Source organism: Girardinichthys multiradiatus, chromosome 12 (assembly GCF_021462225.1).
Source record: "Girardinichthys multiradiatus isolate DD_20200921_A chromosome 12, DD_fGirMul_XY1, whole genome shotgun sequence".
Taxonomy (NCBI): Eukaryota; Metazoa; Chordata; class Actinopteri; order Cyprinodontiformes; family Goodeidae; genus Girardinichthys; species Girardinichthys multiradiatus.
The window spans coordinates 17,654,622-17,679,535 of record NC_061805.1 but is presented as its reverse complement, the minus strand read 5'-3'; the positions used below and the strand labels follow the sequence as shown (position 1 = coordinate 17,679,535).

Here is a 24,914-nt window from a genome sequence, read left to right as displayed (position 1 = left end):
GCCCACGCTGTGCGTGGAGGCGAGCCCGACTATTTCTAGTTGATATCTCTCGACCTCCCGCACAAGCTCAGGCTCCTTCCCCCCCAGCGAGGTGACATTCCACGTCCCTAGAGCCAGCCTAAGCATCCGGGGATCAGGCCGCTGAGGTCTCCACCTTCGTCTGCCACCCAATCCTCTTTGCACCGGTCCCTCACGGTTCCCCCTGCAGGTGGTGGGCCCACTGGGGGATGGCCTAGCATCTCTCGTTCGGGCTTGGCCCGGCCGGGTCCCGCGAGGAGCAACCCGGTCACCAGGGGCTCTCTGGCGAGTCCCGACCCCAGGCCTGGCTCCAGGGTGGGACCCCGGCTCCGCCGTACCGGGCGACATCACGTGCCTCGATATTTGCGTCCTCATGAGGGATTCTTGAAAGATTACACAAAGTTGCATTTTACCCTTCACCTACATCGGGGAGAACAAGTATTAGATACACTGCTGATTTATCAGGTTTTCCCACTTACCAAGAATGTAGAAGTCTTTAATTTTTATCATAGTAAGTTTTCAATATTTTCATAGGCCGGAGTAAGATTTGATTCTATTGAAGAAAGGTTTTCACCCAACAATAACATGAGAAATAAATACACTGAGAAATATTATTTATATGCATCACTTAAATAGTTCAATAATTTGCTATGTGCATTTAAATAAAAAAAACGTTGAATAAACAAAATGTATTTGATTAAATGTTATTCATAAAATAATGCATGTATTTGTTTCCAGTTTAAATTAAATATTGAAAATGTATTAATTTAAATTTTATTTCATTAATCCTGGGCCTTTAAAGCTCCATACTTTATGTCAGATGGGATTAGATGTGAATGAGAGGTGTTATGAAGTATGGAGAGCCGTTTCACTGAAAATTAAGTAAATAAATAAACAAATACTGCCATTGATAAATTATTGATAAATATTCCATGAAATAAATAAATATCCCCATGAAATAAAACAAAATAATTATGTTAAAATAAATTTTCATCTTATTTTATTTAATTCATTTGAAAATTTATTTAATTTACTTAGAGATGTATTTATTTATTTATTTATTTATTTCATAATGCAGTTTTATTTTGTGACACTTTTATTTTGTAAAGCTACTTTACGTATTTCAGTGACTTTTACTTTTTAACCACGTTTTTCATTTTAAGCTCTTTTTATTTCATGTTCTTATATTCAAATGAGGGTGCGGGGTTTTATCTGCTGGGCGGCGCTGGGACAGCAGGACCGAGCTCAATTCGTGAAATATTTATTTTTGAATGAAACGGCTCTCCATAATGAAGGAGGCTCCCTTCACCTTCTAAATGATTACAGCCAAAGAGCGCACTGACAGCTAGATGACTCACTACATACATTTTAAAGATAAGAAATACTGACGCGTACATGACAGCCTTTATATCAGCGCAATTATGTCCTTTTCCTCAGACATATTAATCCATAAATACACACGCAAAAAAAAATTTGGTGCCAATTCGCCGGTGTCCAGTTAGGAAGCTAACATTCGCAGCAATCAAGCTACGTTTCAAAGCCGTTGGGCCAGCAGTGTTAGCGGAAATTACACTGATGTGCTTTTTTTTGGGAAACGGGTCAAATAATGACTACAAATAATGAACAAACGTTTGAAACGTTGCTAATACTATGGAAGTAAATTCCCACACGCTGCTCCATCTCAATGAAGAAACGATCTTTGGCAGTAAAAACAGGCTGCGGCTGAAACGGGGAAACCCAACATGGTGCCGTGGGTGTGTTTGTATCACTTGTGTTTCTTCCAGGAAGGAAGTTAAATGTATCTGTGTGAGAGTGTTTTTTTTTTTTTTTCTCGTTTCAACCTTTCTGTCTCGATGTGACTTCTTGTGAACTTTAAAACTAATGTAAATAGACCGGTAGTCACAATGTCGGAGTCTCTGGAAAGATCTACAAAGATCAACTTGTTAAAAGAGTCGATTGTGAAGAAACTTTGTGAGTTGTTGGATAAATCAAACAATAAAGGATGGCGAAAACTTGGAGAGATCGTGGGCAATGACAGGCGATTTAAAGTCAGGTATGTTTAAAATCACTTTTAACTACTATACTTTTTTTTTTTCAACTTAAAATGGGCAGATACATTGAATGCGTATGTGTGATTTTCGGAAACGTTAATTGCAGTGTGTTATATGGATATAACTATCCTTTACTGTGAAAATGGGGTATTTGTGAATTTGTCATTTACATTACACCATGTTTTCAGTTCATTACAGTTTATTTATATAGCGCCAATTAACAACACATGTCTCAAGGCACTTTACAAAGTCAATTCAGTCAAATCATACAGATTTCAAGTCGGGTACATACATTCCAAATAATCCTAAGTATCAAATAGTGCAGTCTAATTCCTTTAATTGTTTAAACTGGTTAAAATTTTTCAATCTAAGGAAACCCAGCAGATTGCATCGAGTCAGAAATTTGTAGCATTCAGTCCTCCTAGATGAGCATATAGAGACAGTGGACAGTCACTGGCGTTGACTTTGCAGCAATCCCTCATACTGAGCATGCATGTAGCGACAGTGGAGAGGAAAAACTCCCTTTTAACAGGACGAAACCTCCAGCAGAACCAGGCTCAGTGTGAGCGGCCATCTGCCACGACCGACTGGGGGTTTGAGAGAACAGAGCAGAGACACAAAGAGAACAAAGAAGCATTGATCCAGGAGTACTTTCTATAAAAAAGAAAAGTTCAATTTTAAGGCAGTAGTAGCTTATTTAGTGGCTTCAACTAGGAGAGAAAAACAGCTAAGCAGATGAACTCAGAGCCAGTTTTCAAGTCTAGAGTATGAAAGAGAGCACATAAAGTTATTCACCAAAGGCAACAAAACTATGAATGAACACACATGGAATTATGTAGTAAACAAAAATTGTGAAATAGCTCTTAACATTTTTATATTTTAGATTCTTCAAAACCACCCTTTGCTTTGATGACTGCTTTGCTCTCTTAGCGTTCTCTCCATGAGCTTCATGAGCACCAGAAATGATTTTCCAAAGAGTCTTGAAATAACTTCCCAGAGGTTTAAAGACAGATGGCCAAAAGTTAATATTTCAGTCATCACAGCAAAGGGCATCTAATTCAAAGAATCTAAAATATAAAACATATTTGAAGTTATTTTACAATGTTCTATTTGCTACATCATTGCATAGGTGTTCATTCACTGTTTGATGCCTTCAGTGAGAATCTACGTACAATGTAAGTAGTCATTATCATATAGAAAACCAATAAATAAGAAAGGCATTCTAAAACTTTTAACTGGTAGTGTAGGTCTAAAAGAGAGACAGGGTTAAACACTGACAGATAGGGCCAGTGTATAATTTGTTTAGGAGAACGTGAAGTTGTCGGCAGCAGTAGCTCAGCCAATGCCCTCTCGAGGAAGATGTCACAGCTAAATACAGAGCCAGACCAGGTGGAGCTTCTAGAAAGAGAAAAAAAGAGAGAGAGAACATCAAGCCAAAGGTTGAAATAAAATAAAATAATGCTAACTTAGAGAACAGTAGGAGAATGTAGCAGAGTGAGCGAAGGCGGTTACTACGTCCCCCAGCAGCATATGCATATAACAGCATAACAGCAGAGATAGCTCAGGGTAACCTAATCTACTCTAACTATAAGCTTTATCAAAAAGGAAAGTTTTAAGCCTAGCCTTAAAAATAGACAGGGTGTCTGCCTCACGGACTAAAACTGGGAGCTGGTTCCACAGGAGAGGAGCCTGATAACTAAAGGATCTGCCTCCCATTCTACTTCTAGAGACTCTAGGAACCACCAGTAAACCTGCAGTCTGAGAACGAAGTGCTCTGTTAGGAAAATATGGAACAATTAGATCTCTGATGTATGATGGAGCTAGATCATTAAGGGCTTTATATGTGAGGAGGAGAATTTTAAATTATATTCTGGATTTAACAGGGAGACAATGAAGCGAAGCTAAAATAGGAGAAATATGATCTCTCTTTTTAATTTTCATCAGAACTCTTGCTGCAGCATTTTGAATCAGCTGAAGGCTTTTAACTGCATTTTGTGGAGATCCTGATAGTAAAGAATTACAATAGTCCAGCCTTGAAGTAACAAATGCATGGACTAGTTTTTCAGTGTCAATCCTGGATAGGATATTTCTAATTCTGGCAATATTCCAGAGGTGAAAGAAGGAAATAATAGAAAACCTGTTTATTATGGCATCTAAATCTGCACCACCTTGCTCCTTGATCAGCAACTTCCTCGCCAACAGGCCCCAGATGGTGATGATGGGGGGAAAATCACATTTGCCCCACTGATCCTCAGCACTGGCATGCCACAGAGTTACGTTCCCAGCCCTGCCCCCTTCACCCTATTCACACACGACTGCTCTACTATTCACAAAACAAACACGGTTGTGAAGTTTGTTGAAGACACCACTGTGGTGGGTCCCATATCTAAAAATGATGAGACCCACTATAGACAGGAAATGATAGTGGATTACAGGAAGTCCAGGAAGACTGAACACTCCCCGCTCTACACACAGGAGGAGGTGGTGGAGTGTGTAGGGAGCTGCATGACTCAGGAGAGAAAGGACTTAGCATGGATAGTGAGGACAGCACAGCGGACTATGGGATGTGGTCTACCGGATCTGAACTCGGTTTATGCTGCACTGGTCCAGAAAAGGGACAGATGCATTGCTACAGACCCCACCCACCCGGGTAATGCACTGTTTGTCCCACTTCCATCAGTAAAACGATTTAGGAATCACATCATAAACAAATAGACTCAGAAACAGTTTATTTCCTAAAGCTGTGAAGGCAATTGTCCCCCTGCCAGGCAGACACTAAACATCCCTGATGAAAATCAAACAAACCACCAGCCCATCTCAGACTGTTTCAGCACAAGCTGCACTTTATTTAAATAATAAATACTAAATGCCACATTCCATGTACATATGTTCTCTTGCGGTGTTTTTAAATTTTGTGTGTGTAACCTACATGTGTATCTTTTGACCCGGGTCTCAGCTAAATTTCACAGGCTCCGCTGTGGGGGTGGACTGTAGCACAGCAGAGAGCAAAGGGGAGGGACCTGTAAGGTGTGCTTGTTCGAACTTTCAGGCCAAGTCGTCTCAGAACTCCCTACTGCAGCTTTAATGTGCGTATTTGTTAGAATAAGTCAGAGATGTCACAATATAGAGGATTCAGATCAAATCATGTTTCAAACATAAATAACAGCGGAGATACAAGTAAACAAAACATTGAGTTTAAATATGAAGTTTTGAGCCAAAATTCTAAAACAGCACAAAGCATGACCAAAAGAACACCATACCCACAGTGAAGCATGGTGGTGGCAGCACCATGCTCTGGGCTTACTTTTTTAGATTTATCAGAATCAGAATCAGCTTTATTGACAAGTTCGTACATACAAACAAGGAATTTGACTCCGGTACACTTTGCTCTCTGGTTTTTGTTTTTTGGATTAAAGAATATACATGTATACAATATACACATATATAAATAAAAAGGTGCATTTGCAACATCTGTATGCTGTTGTTTGCTACTTAAATGTTCAACATAGAAACATCATGGGGGAAGAAACTGTCTCTGTGGCGGCTGGTTTTATTAAACAGTGCTCTGTAGCGGCGGCCTGAAGGTAAAACTCTAAACAGTTTATGTGCAGGGTGTGTGGGGTCTGCAGAGATTTTGGCAGCTCTTTTTCTGACCCTAGACCTGTATAAGTCCTGGATGGAGGGAAGGTCAGCCCTGATTATTCTTTGCAGTCTGCACCTGTCCTGTTTTGTGGATGAGCCAAACCACACTGAGATGGGTGAAGACAGGACAGACTGAATGATGGCAGTGTAGAAGATGACCAGCAGCTCCTGTGGAAGGTTGTACTTCTTGAGTTGCCTCAGGAAGTACAGTCTCTGCTGGGCCTTCTTCCAAACAGTGTCTATGTGTGAAGACCATCTCAAGTCCTCAGAGATGGTGGTTCCTAAGAACCTGAAGTGGTCCACAGCCGACACGGTGTTGTGAGGATGGTGAGAGGGGTGTATGGGGGTGGTGTTCTCCGAAAGTCCACCACCATTTCCACAGTCTTGGATGGGTTGAGTTCCAGGTAGTTCTGACAACAACAGTGTATCAGCCGATCCACCTGCTGTCTGTATGCAGACTCATCATCATTATTTGGGGTTTTGCCAGGATTGATGAAACTATGAATAGTTCAAAATACCAGTCAGTTTTGACCCAAAATCTCCATAAGTTGCTGGGAAGCTGAGAACAAAAAGGGATTGTATTTTTCAGTGTCACAGTATGTCCTAGCATACATCCAAATCAGCTAAAAAATGGCTTCACCAGAAGAAAGTAAAAGTTTTGGAATGGCCTAGCTAGATTCCACAACCATTCTCATTGATAATCTGTTTGGGTACCTGAAGAGATGACCTCATAATGGGAAAGATTTGGAGAACCTTTGCAAGGCAGAGTGATATTAATATTATCAAGTCAAGATGTGGGATGGCTGTAGATTCCCACCAAAGAAGGCTGAATGCAGGTTTACATTCTGATGCAGCCCAGTGATTGCACCTTTTCTACTCTGATATTTATTTTTCCTTTTCCTTTTCCTTACTTCTTTGTTTTTCAGTTGAACTGTACAGGGTACAAAATACATCACATTAAATATAGAAAAATGATTTGATATGATCTGGCATGGTCTCATTTTCTTAGATCTAAAAACCTGCCCTTTTGACAGGGGCATGTAAAGTTTTGTGGGCCACTGTGAATATTGTTTGTGATAACTCAAATGCTGAATTGCATTTTTATGTAGATGACACATTTTTATGTTGTTGCTCTGCGTTAAACACCATCGTTGATCAGATTTGAACTCTTGTCTATCATCCTTCAGCTCAGACGACATGGAGATGTGTTCTCTCAGGGTGCTGGAGATTGAAGGCAGCCCAAGCCTGATGCTGCTAAGGCTGATGGGAGAGCGAGGCTGCACCATGGGTCACCTGATGGACTACCTCCAAACTCTAGGCAACTTGGAGGCCCTGCAGTGCCTGAAACCACCACGTACTAAGAAATCCCCTCTAACCTTTTATTACTGTTTGTTGTAAAGTATTCAGGAGCTCTTTGTTGTCATTATTTAGTTTAAAGAGGAATTTATGACTCATGTAGCAGCACGCAAGCTATGGACAGTACTGCTCTGTCAGTTTGGGGTTTCAAAAGAGGAAACGAGATAAGTGTTCTTAAAGAGATATATTGATGCTGGGATCAATAGTAGCAAACCTGCATGAAAAGTTCTCATGGGAAATAAAACACAATACTTCATGTAATGCCTTTAAAGTGTTGACTAAAAGTAATTTCCAATGAAATCTTCCTGCTTTTTGTTCCATAGCTTTGCAGATCCTCATTCAGCCCCAGTCAGTAGCGCTAATCTGTGGTCACAATCTGCGCCTTAGCTGCCATGCAGTGGGAAAAACTCCAGTCCAGTATCAGTGGTTCAAATCAAGAGAAGAGGTGAGTTGAAACAAACATGGAGGCAAACTATCATCCCTGTGACTGTAAGGTAAAATATATATGTCCCAGGAAAGCTAAGCAGTTCTCATCAGGAGTCTATATTCCCTTAAATCGTCTCGTCTCGTTTGTTTTGTGTTTTTTAAACACAAAAAGCTTTGTAATCAGAACGATATTAAGAGTTCAGTAAATAAACACAGGATGGTAAGTGGAAAGTACACCCTCTTTCACTTCTACGGTTTCATGTATCAGGAAAAAATGAAAATAAAGTCTTTACTAGGTTCTAATTTTAATTTAAGACCAACACCAAGGGTACAAAAACACACATTGAGTCCATTCATGGCCATTCAAGGCATCTAGAACCTGTGACCAAAAAACAAGCCCAAATCACCACCCCTCTACCACCATGCCCAAGTGTTAAGATGAGATGTTTGTGCTGATATGCTTTGTTTTGGTTTTGCTAAACATGTTCTGCTTTGTGACCAAAGAATTCTCCTTTGGTCTCTTCTCTGTAAAGGACATTGTCCCAGATGTCTCGTGGAACATTTAGATGCAACATTGCAAATCTAAATTGTGCTGCCATATTCTTTTAGGAAAGAGGAGGCATTCTGTCAGCAACTTCCCCAAACAAGCCAAAGTTGTTCAGTCTTTTTAGGACTGACTATCTTAAACTTTACATAAATCATGCTCAATGGGTTCTGTAGAGACAGAAATGCAAATGTTGTTTTGTTGTTTTTTCTTTTGCAATTTGACCTTCTGTTGAATTTGCTGAGATCTTCACTTGGGGGTTGGGGCCTAAATGTTTTTTACTTGTCAATTATCTTCCCGTACATCAAAAGATTTCTGATTGTTTTGAAATTACCATATACCCCTTAGTAGGCTAGAACCATTAGTTCTCTAAGTTCTTTGCTCATGTCATTCCACCTTGGTATTGGGTCAGCCCACAGCTGTTTGCTCCAGATCCAAAAGCGGAAACATTAAGAAAAGTGTTGGATTTAATTGTTAACATGGTAATGAGAGCAGAGGAAGCTGCTTTGAAATAAATATATATATAATAAATATAAATATATAAAATATACAACTGTGTTTGCACTCTCCAAAGTTACAGCATAAAATCTCAAGCCCCATATCCAAAGTTTTAGGACTCTGACATACTCATGATGACATACTGATGAATATCACTTGTGGTCCTACAAAATTGTAAACAGTCCTGCAGGTGCACTGGCCCTTAAAGAGCCCTTTTTTTTGCAACAACAGTCAAACAGCAGAAATGACCACTCTTTAAAGTCCATATTTCCTGGTAAAATCAGCAATTAAAGGAAGTGAAAGGCTTATTCTGAATAATAATTCACTGTTTGTCACAGTGAGTCAAAGTGAGTCACAGCTCTAAGTTGAAATACAGGTTTGGGCTTAATCTCTGCATTGATGGCACTTGTTTTAAACACTAAACAAAGCCATTTACGGCCTCTTTAATATCTTTCTGGAACTTTGTGAACTTTTTTCAGTTTGATCTGTCTTTGCTGAAATGTCAACTAAAATAGTTCAGATAAAGGTTAAATGCTGTTACTGCATGAAACTGATTTTTTTCATCATATTAAAAGCTTTTTTTACTGGATATACAAAAATCAGCAAAACTGGCACATGGTAGAGTAATTTTTTGTCTGGTCTTAACCAGGTTCCAAATCTATTTAGATCTAACTGTAGGTGCACAAATTTTTTAAGCAAAGATTAAGTTAAAATGGAAAAGCTGTGCGTGAAGTACACCCTGTGACTTAGTAACAACAAAATTAGGATTTTACTTTTGCCCTTTTATGGTCCTTCAACCTTTAATCCTTAGCCAAGATTTAGAAAGCATATACCTTTGGGAATCGAAGTACACCCTATGACTTTGTAGCTTGTAGAAGCATCTTTAACTCTAGGTACTTTTCTGTGGGATTTTATTAGGCTTTAACGTCATTGTGGAGGAATTTTGGCCCACTCTTCTTCACTTCTTTACAACATTGCTTCAGTTTATTAAAGTCTGTGCACATCTCCCTCAAGGTCTTTCCACAGAATTTCAATTAGGTTGAGGTCTGGACTTTGATTGGTCCATTGCAACACCTTGATGCTTAGCTTTTATTCCCATTCTATTGTAGATTTACTGTTGTGTTTAGCAATCAAAGCTTTTGTTAAGATGGCCTCACAATTGACAGAAGAAGTCTTTTTTGATTCAGATGATGATGTGGTTGAATAAAGCTCCTTTTCCATGGCCTCTACTTTGGCCGGCTCCACTTCACTCAGCTCGTTGTGTGATCGTTTCCATTACTGGCTTTTCCACCCCGGTACTGGCTTCATTGGTACCTGCTCGTCAGTAGGTCCTATTGGGGCTGAGCAGGGCTGAAAACGTGAACAGACTGCTGTTCACTGATTGGCCATGAGCATGGTCAGCCGTATGTTGGCGACATGTGAAAATGTTTGGCGAGGTAGCAGAGAGAATGACAAGCCACCAATTTTACCAGACACAACCCTGCCAGGAAATGCTAAAAAAAATAAGACCGACTGTGTAAATATTAAGGACCACAATGGCCGGACAGGTCAACCCAAAAGCCGTGACGGTGGTTTGAAATTACTGTTGGGGGACATGCTTTGTGACGGTGAGTATTTATTTTACTTTGAGGTTTGTTACCTCATGTTTGGTAGGCTCAGACGGAACTATACGACAGTAAGGATTAGTAGTGACACAGCAAACAATGCTGACAGCTGGAGGCGGGGCTTCAAGCCATGAACGTTAGTATTTACCATGCTAACTAAGGTCTGTAGAGTCCCAGAATGAAGACCTTGGTTTTTTTTAGCAATTTATTTTGAGCATTGCACATTCGAACCTTGGGATACATTTGCTGGAACGTCGTTTACTGGAAATGGTAGCAACTGTAGAAAAATGAACTTCAACTTGATTGAAAATGGCCCTGGGCAGCAACAATTAGTTGTCTGATGTCATTGCTTTTATTTTTCCACCCTGACATTGTGTTTTAGTACACCTTCATGCTCTAGACCAGCAAACTGCCAAACGTCCTGCTTTTAAAAGAGGTGGTACCACCTGCTGATCAATTATTAGAGTTCAGTTCATTAGCTGCTGCGACGGTCACTGATACAGTAAGTGTGTATGGAAACATCAAGAGTGTACTTCACTTTTTCATTCACATCTTTCACTTACTTGGATAGAGCCAACCGGTGGAAATATGAAGTAAAAAGTTGAACATTATTCCACAAACTTGATTTTCATTTTCATAACCTCAGGTACCAAACAGCTCATCTCCAGAGCTCCTGATAAGTCCCGTCCAACTGAAGGACGCCGGCTTTTACATCTGCAGGGTCAACAGTGGTGATGCTTGTGAATTCAGCCAGTGGGCCCAGGTGGATGTCCTAAATCTCACCATGTCTTATGGTAAGATATAGCATCAACCTTCAAAGTTTTTACCAGTGGCTGTTGTTGGTTTTTCTGTTTCATAAGATAATTACAGCTAAAACATCCAGTTTTAGAGCATTTGCAAGTTGTGTATTTTGCTCCTAACAGCCCCAGGGCAGAGTTATCAATCACTAGATGGACGGCTAAAGTTGGCAATCCAGCCTCAGTTCCAGCGGCTACATGTTGGGGAAACCCTGCAGATGGAGTGTGGTGCTGTGGGACGGCCTGTCCCCCGATACCAGTGGCACAAGAACGGAGTTCCGATCCTAAATGCCACAAAGAGAAAACTCATAGTGATGTTTTTTTTCTCTTCCTCTCTTGCTTTTTCACCACTTTTTCACTTGCATAGCAAGACTAAACAGAAAGTGTCCTGCATTTTAGATCCCCCTAGTGATTCAGGATCATCATGGCAGGTATCGTTGTGAGATCAGCGGCAGCACGGAAAGAATGTGGACCAATGAAGTTGATGTTGTGATAGGTATGTTACACTTGAAGAAATATTTTGGTACATTTAGAAGCAGCTCTTAACTCACGATGTCTGAGCGTCTGTTTGTTTCTGTTCTCGACTAAAAGCCCCAAGGATATCTGTCCAGATTTCAGGGGCAATGGAGTGTTCTGAAGGTAGAGTTGAGAGCACTGGTGCATGGTGTATAAAATCAGACAGACATTAACTATAGCCCTGTTCAAAACACTAATTTGTTCCTCTAACTGCATGTGGGTGATATTCTGTTCTGTGATCTTGTGGATACTAACATTTCTTACAAGGTTTAATTTGTAGATTTGATTTGCATGCATTCTGATTCAAGTATAGGCCATATTTTCTATTTGACACTGTAGAGTGGTGATGTTTCATATCTGTTATTATCAACAAATCCCGTGAAAACACTAAAACAATGATAGAATGCACTGAACTGATCTAAGATTGTGTTGATCCCCAAAACAGTGTAACAGCTAACCACAGCATTGTTTTTCAGTAGTTTGTCGAACATAAAATCCAAATAGGTTAATGTTTTGTACTAAAATATCCTAACTGCAACAAGTATGCTTTATTGTTTTGAATCCCATTAATGCGACAATTTATTGTGTGTGTATATATATATATATATATATATATATATATAAATATATATATATATATATGCTGTTTATATATTGTGTGGAAACAATATATTCTTTCCACACAATATATTGCTTAAAAAGTCAAAAAGTTAGATTTTATTGCTGCTTTCAAAAAGACGTATTGAATTTTATTGTGTCGATGATTAATTTTACAAATACACAGCTGATCTACATTTTTTGTTCTAATGAGACTAATCATTTGTACATACTATTTTGTTTCAATCTACAAAACAATAAACTCTTCTAAACCTTAAAAAAACAATGATAGTTAGAACAAGAAAACTTTGTATTTTGTCATTTGTATTTGGAAGCTGCAGCTTTTTTATGCGATACAGTACATTTCAAAGATTTAATTCAATTTATTTTTCTCTATGGAGTTCAAACTGAAAATATTCTAACTTGGGAAAGGAGTCGAGGTTCAGAATGATAATGCCGTTGAAACCTTGGTTGCAGGCGTATATTTAGCTTTCTTTTCATAAATCAGTTCATGTGCTGATGACAAAAGTATTCATGAAGAATTATTGCAATAATACATAAAAAATATGTTCTTGAAATACTGAATTTAATCTTTCATGGAGATTGTTAAAAGTTGTAAATAAAATGGTCATTTTGCTCACCTAACTGTATTTGCATGAAAATTCATACAAGATCATCCCTGACTTATCATTTGATTTCTCATTATTCTTTTCAATCTCATCTTGTATGTAAAAACAAAAAAACAGCATTTATATGGTTGTAAACTATATGTTTTTCATTTCTAGATGACATTTATGCCATCGAAGGAGGTAGGATGATTAAAGCTCTGCCCACATTTTTCCATTATATTTTAACTGTTCTGATGTAGTTTTTTTTCTGTTTTGCTTAAAATATAGTTTCCTGTGAACTTTTCCTAAATAGCTTGCCTGAACAACTTTATGGTGAGTGTCTCATAAAAGTCCACTTTTTTACAGATTTGAGTAGTGCTGCTTGTCTGATCTACAGTTTTATCAATAAGTCATCTATTTGATGTTGAATTCTGAAGCAATGGGAGCCTTTGTAATGATTGACACTGTGTTGTCAGTCATTACAAAGGCAGAGTAATTCTTGAGTGGCGAATTTAAACGGAAGCAAATAAAAAGTTAATATCTCAGAAGAGGCTAATGTGCAGAAAACATGAAAATGCTGCAAATGTCACTGGTAATCATCACAGGATGAGCTACTTCCTTCCTCTAGGTGTGTTTTTGTACTGTTGATTCTTACCACCTTTTCTTAGTATTCATGGTGGATTACTCACAAATTTCATATCTGGCAATTTCAGTTTTGTAATCATTCCATTTATTGTTCCCATACTAATATAAAAAGTGATAACTCCCGATGGAAATTGATGAAGCTTAAAAATAATTTTCATTGTGTAGCACAACCCGAATAGCTTCTGTGACAACCCCAAGGGCAAAAGATTTTAAAGCATAAAAGCATTACACAGGAAAATAAACTGTATAAATAGTATGAAAGCCATTTAAAAATCCATGGAGGGCTGGTGCCTATCTTAGGCAAGGATCTGGAGACACTCCGGACAGGTCGGCAGTTCATCACAGCATGCGTGCACACACACACACATGCCAAAGAGCACGTCAGAGTGCTCAGTTAACCTAACATGCAAGTTTTTGGACTGTGGGAGAAAGCTGGAGTACCCACAGAGAACCTCTGCATGCATGGAGGGAACATGCAAACTCCATACTGAGAGGCACCCGACCAGGATTTAGACCAAGGACCTTCTCCACCATGAAAGCCCAATACAGTAATGAGATAGTTTAAGCAAAGATTTTAAATTGGCATGGAAAATATGCTAATTTATCAAAAATTTGAAAGTAATAATTAACTATGTCCCGTATTATTGCACATTAACTTTTTAAGCAAACATGTTATTGCACATGCTTGCAACTATATTTCAGTTCTATCAAAAGTGTGGATTATACGCTAAGTTGGAAGCTGAGTCAAGATTGTGCAGGTGGGGAAATAGTTGTATTTTATTTTCTGTTTGTGCAAACCCAAATTCTTCTGTACAGAGTCCCTGATGGGAGGAGCTGGCATTTTATACATTTTTGTAAAGGACATTAATGACAAAAATCCAACCAATACATTTAAACTTGATATTTTCTTTGTATATAGATGTATATGATAAAAAAACAGTACTTGGTCATATAAAAAAAACAAAAAAAACTATATGGTGGCTTGCAAAGGTATTCATACAGGGGTTGGACAATGAAACTGAAACACCTGGTTTTAGACCACAATAATTTATTAGTTATGGTGTAGGGCCTCCTTTTGCGGCCAATACAGCGTCAATTCGTCTTGGGAGTGACATATACAAGTCCTGCACAGTGGTCAGAGGGATTTTAAGCCATTCTTCTTTCAGGATAGTGGCCAGGTCACTACGTGATACTGGTGGAGGAAAACGTTTCCTGACTCGCTCCTCCAAAATACCCCAAACCAATCTTTCACCGGTCTTGCTGTGTGTATTGGTGCATTGTCATCCTGATACACGGCACCGCCTTCAGGATACAATGTTTGAACCATTGGATGCCCATGGTCCTCAAGAATGGTTCGGTAGTCCTTGGCAGTGACGCGCCCATCTAGCACAAGTATTGGGCCAAGGGAATGCCATGATATGGCAGCCCAAACCATCACTGATCTACCCCCATGCTTCACTCTGGGCATGCAACAGTCTGGGTGGTACGCTTCTTTGAGGCTTCTCCACACCGTAACTCTCCCGGATGTGGGGAAAACAGTAAAGGTGGACTCATCAGAGAACAATACATGTTTCACATTGTCCACAGCCCAAGATTTGCGCTCCTTGCACCATTGAAACCAACGTTTGGCATTGGCATGAGTGACCAAAGGTTTGGCTATAGCAGCCCGGCCGTGTATATTGACCCTGTGGAGCTCCCGACGGACAGTTCTGGTGGAAACAGGAGAGTTGAGGTGCACATTTAATTCTGCCGTGATTTGGGCAGCCGTGGTTTTATGTTTTTTGGATACAATTCGGGTTAGCACCCGAACATCCCTTTTAGACAGCTTCTTCTTGCGTCCACAGTTAATCCTGTTGGATGTGGTTCGTCCTTCTTGGTGGTATGCTGACATTACCCTGGATACCGTGGCTCTTGATACATCACAAAGACTTGCTGTCTTGGTCACAGATGCTCCAGCAAGACGTGCACCAACAATTTGTCCTCTTTGGACTCTGGTATGTCACCCATAATGTTGTGTGCATTTCAATATTTTGAGCAAAACTGTGCTCTTACCCTGCTAATTGAACCTTCACACTCTGCTCTTACTGGTGCAATGTGCAATCAATGAAGACTGGCTACCAGGCTGGTCCTATGTAGTCATGAAACCTCCCACACTAAAATGACAGGTGTTTCAGTTTCAATGTCCAACCCCTGTACTTTTGCACATCACAACCATAAACATGTTTTAATGGGATTCTGTGTGATGAAGCAACACAAAAGATAAATAATTCAGATATAAATCTGAAAAATATAAATCTCCTTTTAATATGCCTAACTAAAATCATGTCCATCCAATTTCATTCAGAAGTTACGTCATTAAAAAAGGAAAGTCCCCATGTGTTTAATGTAATTTTAGTGTAACTCCAGCTTTCTGTGTAGGCGTCTGACGTTTGATAGAGAACATATGTGAACAAACAGCATCATGAAGACCAAGGAACACAGCAGACAAGTCAGGGAGAATGTTGTAGAGAAGTTTGAACCAGGTTAGGATATAAAATATTATGCCAGGAATCCATAGAGCACTGTTCAGTCCATCATCTGAAAATATTAAGGGTATGACCCAACACCAGACCTACCAGGATATGCCCATACCATTAAGAGTAGTAATCGGAGTAATCAGAGGAAACCTTGCACAATGATAGACAAACCTGAAATAAAACCTTTTACAGGGTTATAAGCATATCAGTGTTTTAGATTGGAGGAGTCTATTTGGCTGCTCTCTTGTTCAGGGGTCGCCACAGCAAATTAAAACTTTGGTGGTTTTTACCACCAAAGTTTTAACACCGGATGCTCTTCCTGGCACAACTAAGAATCAAACCCGGGTTCTCTTGCTTCTCCTTCTGAAGCTGTCACTGACTGGTTTACCTTTTAATGGTGTTTCAGGCAGTTTATGAGGCCATGAGCGGTTATTCCAGCTTAAGAGAGTTATACTTTTTCTTTAGAGACAAACTATTAACATTCATTTATTCTGTGCCTTCTTGTTTGATCAAGAAAGAAAAAAGGAAAAACTCCATACAGACGTGTTTTACAGTGTTTTGTTTTTAAGAAGTCAGTGAAAAGCAAGACAACAAAAACATTGTTTTTAAGCTGACAGTCTGGACTGGATTGTCATAAACTAATAATATTTAAGAGTCAAACCCGGGTTCCACATATCAAAAGTAAAAATGCGGCCTTACCTCGCTACACCACCAGGGGACAATAGTTTTCAATGGCCTAGTCAAGGTCTAAATCCAATTAAGAATTGGAGGCAAGACTTAAACATTGATACTCACATATGCTTTCCATCCAGTTTGACAGATGGATCTATTTTGCAAAGAGAAACGAATAAACAATAGACAAATATAGACAATATGGACAAATCCTAAAATACTTGCTACTGCAATTACAGTACTTGGTGCTTCTTTAAATAATTGACTCTGGGGCATTGAATACTCTGGGGCACACCACACTTTCACTTCACAATTAGGAACTACTTTATGTTAAAATCCAAATAAAAACCATAGACGTTTGTAGTTTAGATTGACTAAATATGAAAAGTTATAGGGGTGTCAATACTTTCGTAAGGCACTGTAGTTGTAATTTTGTCATGTCTTCAAATTAGAATCAGTTGTTTTAAAATTACAGTTTCAAATCTGTTCATGAACTAACAAGCTTAGAGTGTCTTATTAAACCAATAAACATTTATGGTTGGTTGTTCTTTTTCTAATGTGTCAAAACATGGATCTCATAACTTTCCTGGCAAACACAAGTTCAGTTTCAAGTTTGTTTCTAAATCTGGAAATCTCAAGAAGCCAAATGTTTCGCTCCAGGACAGGCAGATCAGTTTTGGCTAAGAAAGAGTATTTTATTTTTCATCTGTAATAAAGCACAATGGTTCTTTTTGTTCCTGCGAACAACTAATATAGTTTCAAGACGCATTCTGCATCATGTTTCAGACCCAAAGGTTAGGTCTGTCTTTTTCAGCTTCTGGCTGAAAACAGCTTGATTTCAGTTAAAGGGGAGGTGAAAATGGTTTTGAATGCTGTTGTTTCTCCTCCTGAAGCTGTCACTGACTGGTTTACCTTTTAATGGTGTTTCAGGCAGTTTATGAGGCCATGAGCGGTTATTCCAGCTTAAGAGGGTTATATTTTTTCTTTAGAGACAAACTCTATCAACATTCACTTATTTTGTGCCTTCTTGTTTGAACAAGAAAGAAACTCTTGAAAACTTATGAATGGCTTATGTAACAGCTCAAGTCTATATTTTTTATCTTTTTCCGTGTTCCACCTCAGCAACCGACAAAGTGGCCCTGCTGATCGGTAATCTTTCATATCAGAACCACCCGCAGCTCAAAGCCCCCATGGTGGATGTGTACGACCTCACCAACCTCCTGCGGCAGCTGAACTTCAAAGTGGTTTCTCTGCTGGACCTCACAGAGTCGGAGATGAGGAACGCCGTGGACGAGTTCCTGCTGCTGCTGCATAAGGGAGTTTATGGTGCGTTCTGCATATTACTCGCAGGTTGTAGACATCAGGGAAGAATTTTCTAACAAGGAATTGCTAAACACAGAAAATAATACCTAATGCATTAGTGTTAGAAATTATTACTGTTATTATTGTTATTATGTAATTATTACTACATAATATTATTATGTAAATGAAAGGTATGAAGAACCTAAAGTTACTATTGGCATTGTTTTGTGGATACATTAAGAGTTGGGTTTCAAGGAAACCTCACCAAAACACACCTCTCCATCTTCAGGTCTGCTGTACTACGCTGGGCACGGATATGAGAACTACGGAAACAGCTTCATGGTGCCGGTGGACGCACCGAACCCTTACCACTCAGCCAACTGTTTGTGTGTGCAGAGCATCCTCAAGCTGATGCAGGAGAAAGAGACGGGCCTAAATGTTTTCCTGCTGGACATGTGCCGGAAGAGGTGAGTTCTTTACGTCGCGTTTGACTTTTAAATAAACACCTTAAATAGACTAGGTTCAGTTTTATGTACTGCACTTTTCTTAAACGTATGTTCTTTTTTTGTAATTGGTGCCAAAATAATCTGAGAGATTCATCACCTCTTACCTGTTGTTTGTGTTAAAATGTATTTTTTTTCCTATTTTTACTTTTTTGTACTCTTAAATGTTTAAGATCATCAAACTAAATCAGACAAAGATAAACCGAGTAGGGAAAAATAATGACGTTTTTTAGATTATTATTTGATCTATGAAGGGAAGAAAGCCACCAAAACCAACCTGGCGCTAATTAAAGAGTAATTGCCCCCTTGTTAAATGATGAATTAACTTGGATTAACCACAAAAAAGTTAAATTTCAGTTGCCATATTCATGCAATGTTACTGCCAGACATGAAAGGTCTCAACATTTCATTTCATAAGTACTTTATTAATTCCAAAAGGAAATAAAATATTGTTGGAACTCATATAATACAAGTTTCTTCAAAGAGTTTTCCTGTAGTTCCTGTAGTGGTCTGTATCACAGCTGATCTGAAGAAGCCTCTGACTAAAAACACAGCCTCAAGGTTGACGGTGCGTTCCCAGGATGTTTATATGCTAAGAGAGAAAGAATTTATTTGTTATTTAAACCGATTCTAAAGTTCAGGAGGTTACAAGCCTCCATTACACAAGGCATGGGTGGTGCTGGTCTTTGCAGCAGGGTTGATTTTGTTTAATGGTATCGCTTTAATTAACACAGCAACTTTATTCTCAACGCTTCCACTTTTTTGATTGTTAATATTCATGTTCAACTCTTTTTTTTCTCCAAGTAACCCTAATACTCAATCATAGTGATCTGTGATAAAACTGAATTGAGATTTTACTAATATTAAGACATATCACCAGTGCCTAAGATGATGTTATATTGAGCAGAATAATTACATTTTCAGTCTATATAGCTGATGATGTTAGATTTGTGCTATATAATTTGGATATTTCTTTAATAATTTATTTTCTAGGAATATTCATGATGAGAGCACTCCCAACATCGTTCTGAGAGTCACGGCCAACATTGTCTTTGGATATGCGACGTAAGTATTTAAAGCCTCGTTGTTTTAGTTTTTCGCTGTCTCAGGAATGAAATCATTTATTCTTTGCGTGGTGGTCCAGGTGCCAGGACGCTGAGGCCTTTGAGCTGAGCTCCACAGGTTTCACCAACGGTGTGTTCGTTAAGTTTTTAAAGAAGCGGCTGATGGATGACGAGAAGATCACGGTGGTGCTTGACAGAGTTGCAGAAGGTGAGGAAAGAAAGGGAAGCTGTACGAAACAGAAGTGTCAAGTTGCAGGCTGTGTATTACAAAAAAATTCATTGTTGCTTTTCTCACATCATAGATATAAAAGCAGGATTTGTACACTTGTATGGTTTACTTTACAATGAAGGAAAATCACATAGGGATACTTTTGGTGAACATATTATGAAACATTACCATAATGTGAACCTGTATGAATTTCTGAGGTCGTAGTGCACCGAAAAAGTTGGACCCAAAATATAATACAAAATATTGGCGGGTTCTGATTGTTTGGATCCTTGTTGTCTAAAGCTGGCTGCTGACGTAAATGCAGATCCTTTAACTTGTATTTTTAATCTAAGCCTTAGCACAAAGAATATAGTTTGGAAATCCACATTTCTCCTTCCACTGCTAAAAGGACTCAAACCCTATATTGTGAATAATTACAGGCCTATCTTAAAATTTCGTATTCTGGAAAAAGTATTTCAAAAGTTGGTCTGTGATCAACTGAAGGAATTTTTAGAATCAAACAACATCCTAAACTGTCTTCAGTCAGGTTTTAGAAAGCAGCACAGTTATGTGTTTCAGGCAGTGGATTCAAAAAGGTGTTGTACTGCTCTGTTTATTGACCTTTCCAAGGTTTGACACTGTGGATTATAGTCTCTTCCTAGAAATTCTTTCCAAAATTGGCATCTCAAAACAATATTATTCATGATTTACATACAGTAAATAATCTGTGTGCAAACCTGTCAAATGGTTCCTACCATTTTTATGAGGATGATTCTTGCTCTCGTGTTTCTCTCTCAGAAGCTTCTGATAACAGCTGCTTTTTTCCTCTACTTGATTATGGCAATATTGAGAATATGTGTGCTTCAATCAGTTGCCTGCAGTCCTTGACTCCACTGTATTGCTGTGCTCTAAGATTTATCACTGATTGTAGCCTCATCACCTGCCACTAAGAACTGTATGCTAAAGCTAACATTTATAACATGCTAAAGCCTTCCTTGAATACAAGGCAATGTACATACTAAATGACTATGGTTTACAAGGCTATCATTGGCTTAGTTCCTACTTATTTATGCACTTTTCTTCTGAGAACTGAAAGCCATTATGTCTTACAATTCTGACATTTTGCTCCTTGTGTTCGCAACTAAAGCAGGAAAGAAAGCTTTCAGTTTCTCTGCCCTCTCTGCTTGGAGTGCCCTCCAATCTGAACTGAAACTGTCAGAACATGTTTCACTGAAAGCCTTCCTCTCTTTCTTAAGAAATCAACAACTGAAATCTATTGAACTTGTGTTTTAAATCGTAAATTGTTACGGTTTTTTTGCGCCACTAGTGGCCCTTATTTTTGGTATTTTTCCAAGGTAGGCAGACACAAAGTGGGGTTGAGAGAGGAGGAAGACATGCAGCATAGGTGTCCGGGGTTCGGACTCAAACCCTGGATGCCTGCGTCGAGCACTGGGGCTTCCACTCTACCGATACACCATGTGCCGGTCCCCCTGTTTTTATCTTATATTGTTAATGTGGCAATAACTCCTTCACTTTACTTGCCAAATTGCTCAGACTTGACATATTTTTAGTGTTTGTGTGATTACTGTCGTTTATCTGTCTTGTCCACTCTGCTGCTGCCTGTCTTGGCCAGGTCACCCTTGTGAAAGAGGTCTTGATCTCACTGGGTCTTTTATCTGGCTAAATAAAGGTTTAATAACATAACAAACTCGAACTAAATCGCTCATGCCATTTTAGTTACTTTTTGTTTCATTCATATCATTTGTGACCTGCTGGTATATGATGTTTTTGTGCTCAGACATGGGTCAGTTTGATGCAACGAAAGGTAAGCAGGCTCTGGAAATACGCAGCAGCCTATCAGAGAGGAGAGCGCTGACCGATCCTATTCTGCCTGGCGACAGTGCCGACGTCGTTCACGCTCACAGCCACCAGTGGGCAAAAGCTCATGGTACGTTTTTAAAAGGTTTCTAATCCCTTTTTTCAGTCATCAGGGAAACGTTATGGCTTGCCACAACACGCTCAGTGAAATTTATTTAGCTGAAGCTCAACTCTTATTACGAATGTTAGCAGCATATGAAATACCAGAATGTATTAATTAATAGTTTTTTTGCTTCTAGTAGCTTTTGCCTGTCTTTACAACTTTCAAAATTCTTTTGAACAAAATCTAAGATTGGTAATAAATATTTTAGAATGCTGATTCTTACTGTTTTATTTAAGTAAAGGTTTGTTTTGATTACTTTATATAATGAAAACACAGTAGATGTTTCTTCATTATTTATTAAATTCAACATGATGCAACATAATGTTTTTTGATATTCTGATAATTTTGACCATTTGCTCTTCATTTTGCTGGTTTGTTTGCTTTTTAAATGAAAATTCAAGAGGAGCTGGGTGCTTCCAAACTTTTTAAAGCGACCACTGGTTTATTCATTCCCATCTTGGGGCTTTTGTGTAGGTGCTTTGACAGCTGATTATTTAAAGTAATTTTATAATATCAGTTTTTTAAGAAAATGTGGTTCTGAGACTCCAATAAATCATATTTGGCAGCTGGGGATTGTCCATAGTTATGTTAGATTCAGTGATCATGATCTGAATCATGAGTTATCTGGATCAAACAGGCACCAGAACCACAAGCAATGGGAAAAGATTTAAATATAAAGGGAAATAATTTATAACTAAATGAAATTTGTAGGGTTTGGTCATTATCATGAGTGCTTGTCTCCAATATTCACTGAAATACTTCCAGTAGAAATAAAATGATACACTGTACAAAATAAAGGAGGCTGGGGTGAAGTTCAGTTTTTGATGTAAATCAGTAGGTTAAAACATTTTTGCTTCTTTTTCTGTTTCAGAGCTTCCTGAGAGCATGTGCCTGAACTTTGACTGTGGGGCTCAGATCAAGCTGGGCTTCGCTGCAGAGTTTTCCAACGTGCTCGTCATTTACACTCACATCATTAAGATGCCCGAGGACATGTCCTTCTGCCAGGCTCACGTCACTGACTTCTCCCTGGTCAGCACGTTGTCATGTGTTCTTCTTGATAAAGAAAAAGTTTGAAGATATTTCGTAACATTTTGAGGTGGAAGGTAAAAGCCTCCTGCTCTTACTGCAGGACCTTGATGTTGATCCAAAGGAAATGAACAGGGAGACTCCAGAGGAGACGGGGATCTACCTGCTGTCCAGCAGCCTGCCGCAGCACTGCCTCTACACCAGACTCAGCTCTCTGCAGAAGCTTAGGGTAAAATCACTAAGTGTACCATAAATATCCCCCAAAACAGCTCTTCAATTTACAACCCAAATTTTAATGAAGTTGGGATGTTGTGTAAAACGTAAATACAAATAGAATACGATGATTTGCAAATCCTGTTCAACCTATATGCAACTGAATACACTACAAAGACAAGATACTTAATGTTCAAATGGATAAACTTTACTGTTTTTTTGGGGGGGTTTTTTGCAAATTATTCACTCATTTTAAATTTGATGTTTGCAACACGTCCCAAAAAAGCTGGGAAAGGGTCAAGAAAAGACTGGAAAAGTTGAGGAATGCAAAAAACACCTGTTTGGATCATTTCACAGGTGAACATGTTAATTTGGTGGTGAACCCTGCAAGTTATTCGCAAACTTTCAACAATGACTAAGGTTACAATATCACCAAAGAGTGACCTGTATCAGTTATAAATAACACAGCTATAGGATATTTTATAAGGAATTGAATTTCATACACTTGGTTCCAACTGATCCCACTCCATCCTGGAAAAGGTTGGGTTAGTTTTTTTAAGCTTTTATGTAATGTTTAAACTATTGTTTCTCTGCTAAACCTTCCTACAACAGGAGGAGCTGGTGTTCACTGTGTACCTTCAGGGCACGTTTACAGCCATGGAAGATGATGATTCCATATTCTGGTCCAAAAGCGTCAACATCGGAAAGCCGCTGATTGCCCGGCTGGACCTCCACCGGGCCGTGCGACGGAACAGCTGCCTGCAGACCTGCATGATACCCCACAGCCCATCCCAGAGCCCCTGTCACAGCCCGGGGCCTGAGCACCACCATCACCTCCATCAAGGGTCACACCAGGCCCAGGACTACAATCGTCTCTCCCCTCAGCACCGTTATCTGGACATCAGTGAGCATGCTCAGGGGGCGGTGGGAGGCTGTGGCTTCACGTGTTACGACCATCTCAGCCAATGTGGCTTTGAGCGGACCTACGAGTCTGATGGACTCCCGAACTCTCCGGGTAAGCTCAGCATCCCGATAGAGGCAACGGAGGACATCACCGAGCTGCAGACCGTGTTTATCAACAGCCTGCACCTTCAGCAGCAGTGAAACAGAGGCTTCAACTGTCCTAAAGTGCGGATTTTAGTTATGCTGCTGTTTAAATTACATTTTTGTATCCTTGAATTTCTAAGCATTATTTGTTTTAGCAATCTGTATTAAGACGTAATACCTAAAGGTTTTACTGTAAAATTTATTTTTAGAAAATGTATTTTAGTAAAGTGACATGGTTGGAAGTAGTTTGTCTTGGTTGTGTATTTGGTCGTCACACTGTATAAGAAGAACTAAGTATATTCTATTTTTTTCTATGGGTGCATCTCAAATAATCATCAAACAATATTTCATTAATTTAATACAAAAAGTGAAACAAACTGAATTTCTCTGAAACTTCAAATAATTACATAAAACCAATAAAAATAATTATTACTGAAGAATTTTTATTTTATTTTGGCTGTGCTTGTCCCTGAAGGATAAAATATTTTTGACAGTTGTCCAGCAGACTCCCCCACTATCCCCAAGGATGATAAACCACAAATGGTCATTGGAAAATAAACTGGCTGTTTGCAGAGAACTGCATCCCAGTGTATTAATAGAAAGTTAAGTGGAAGGAAAAGAAGCAACAGGGATAACTACACCTTTGAGAGGATTGTGTAGCAAAGCCAATTCAAGAGTTTGAGGGAGATTCACAAGGTGTGAACTGTGGCTGGAGTCATTGCTTCATACACACATATCCAGGATAGGAGCTTACAACTCTCATTCCTTGAGTTAAGCCACTCCCGAACCACTGGACTGTTCCTTAGCGGACCTCTTTTCAGATGAAAGTGATTTTTTTGTTGTTTCATTAAGAAATCAAGGTCCCAGTCTGTAAAAGAATGGAGAGCCACATAAGCCAAGTTGCTTGAGGTCCAGAGTGATGATATGGGGAGCCATGCTATATGTGGCTCAAGTCCAAAGTCTGCACAGTTGCCTACCATAACATTTTAGAGCACTTCATGCTTCTCTCTGTTGCCAAGCTTTATGAAGATGCTGATTTCAATTTTCATGACAACACCAGCTTTAATGACCTTACCTGAT

At 39.1% G+C, this 24,914-nt stretch overlaps 1 protein-coding gene across 2 annotated transcripts; it reads left to right on the top strand.

The window, feature by feature from the left end:
- The first annotated feature begins 1,734 nt into the window (after positions 1 to 1,734).
- malt1 (MALT paracaspase 1) lies at positions 1,735 to 24,274 on the top strand. 2 transcript variants are annotated; one of them, XM_047382700.1, is made up of 17 exons: positions 1,736 to 2,071; positions 6,899 to 7,065; positions 7,391 to 7,512; positions 10,786 to 10,933; positions 11,063 to 11,247; positions 11,336 to 11,432; positions 11,528 to 11,575; positions 12,835 to 12,858; positions 12,946 to 12,990; positions 17,613 to 17,816; positions 18,082 to 18,259; positions 19,289 to 19,360; positions 19,440 to 19,567; positions 21,366 to 21,515; positions 22,420 to 22,577; positions 22,678 to 22,803; positions 23,400 to 24,274. In XM_047382700.1, the coding sequence occupies exons 1-17, from the start codon at positions 1,923 to 1,925 to the stop codon at positions 23,889 to 23,891; spliced, it is 2,493 nt and encodes an 830-aa protein (XP_047238656.1). In that variant the 5' UTR covers positions 1,736 to 1,922; the 3' UTR covers positions 23,892 to 24,274. The 2 variants fall into 2 exon arrangements, with proteins under 2 accessions (XP_047238657.1, XP_047238656.1); XM_047382701.1 differs by lacking the exon at positions 11,528 to 11,575 and having other exon boundaries at positions 1,735 to 2,071.
- The last annotated feature ends 640 nt before the right edge of the window (positions 24,275 to 24,914 follow it).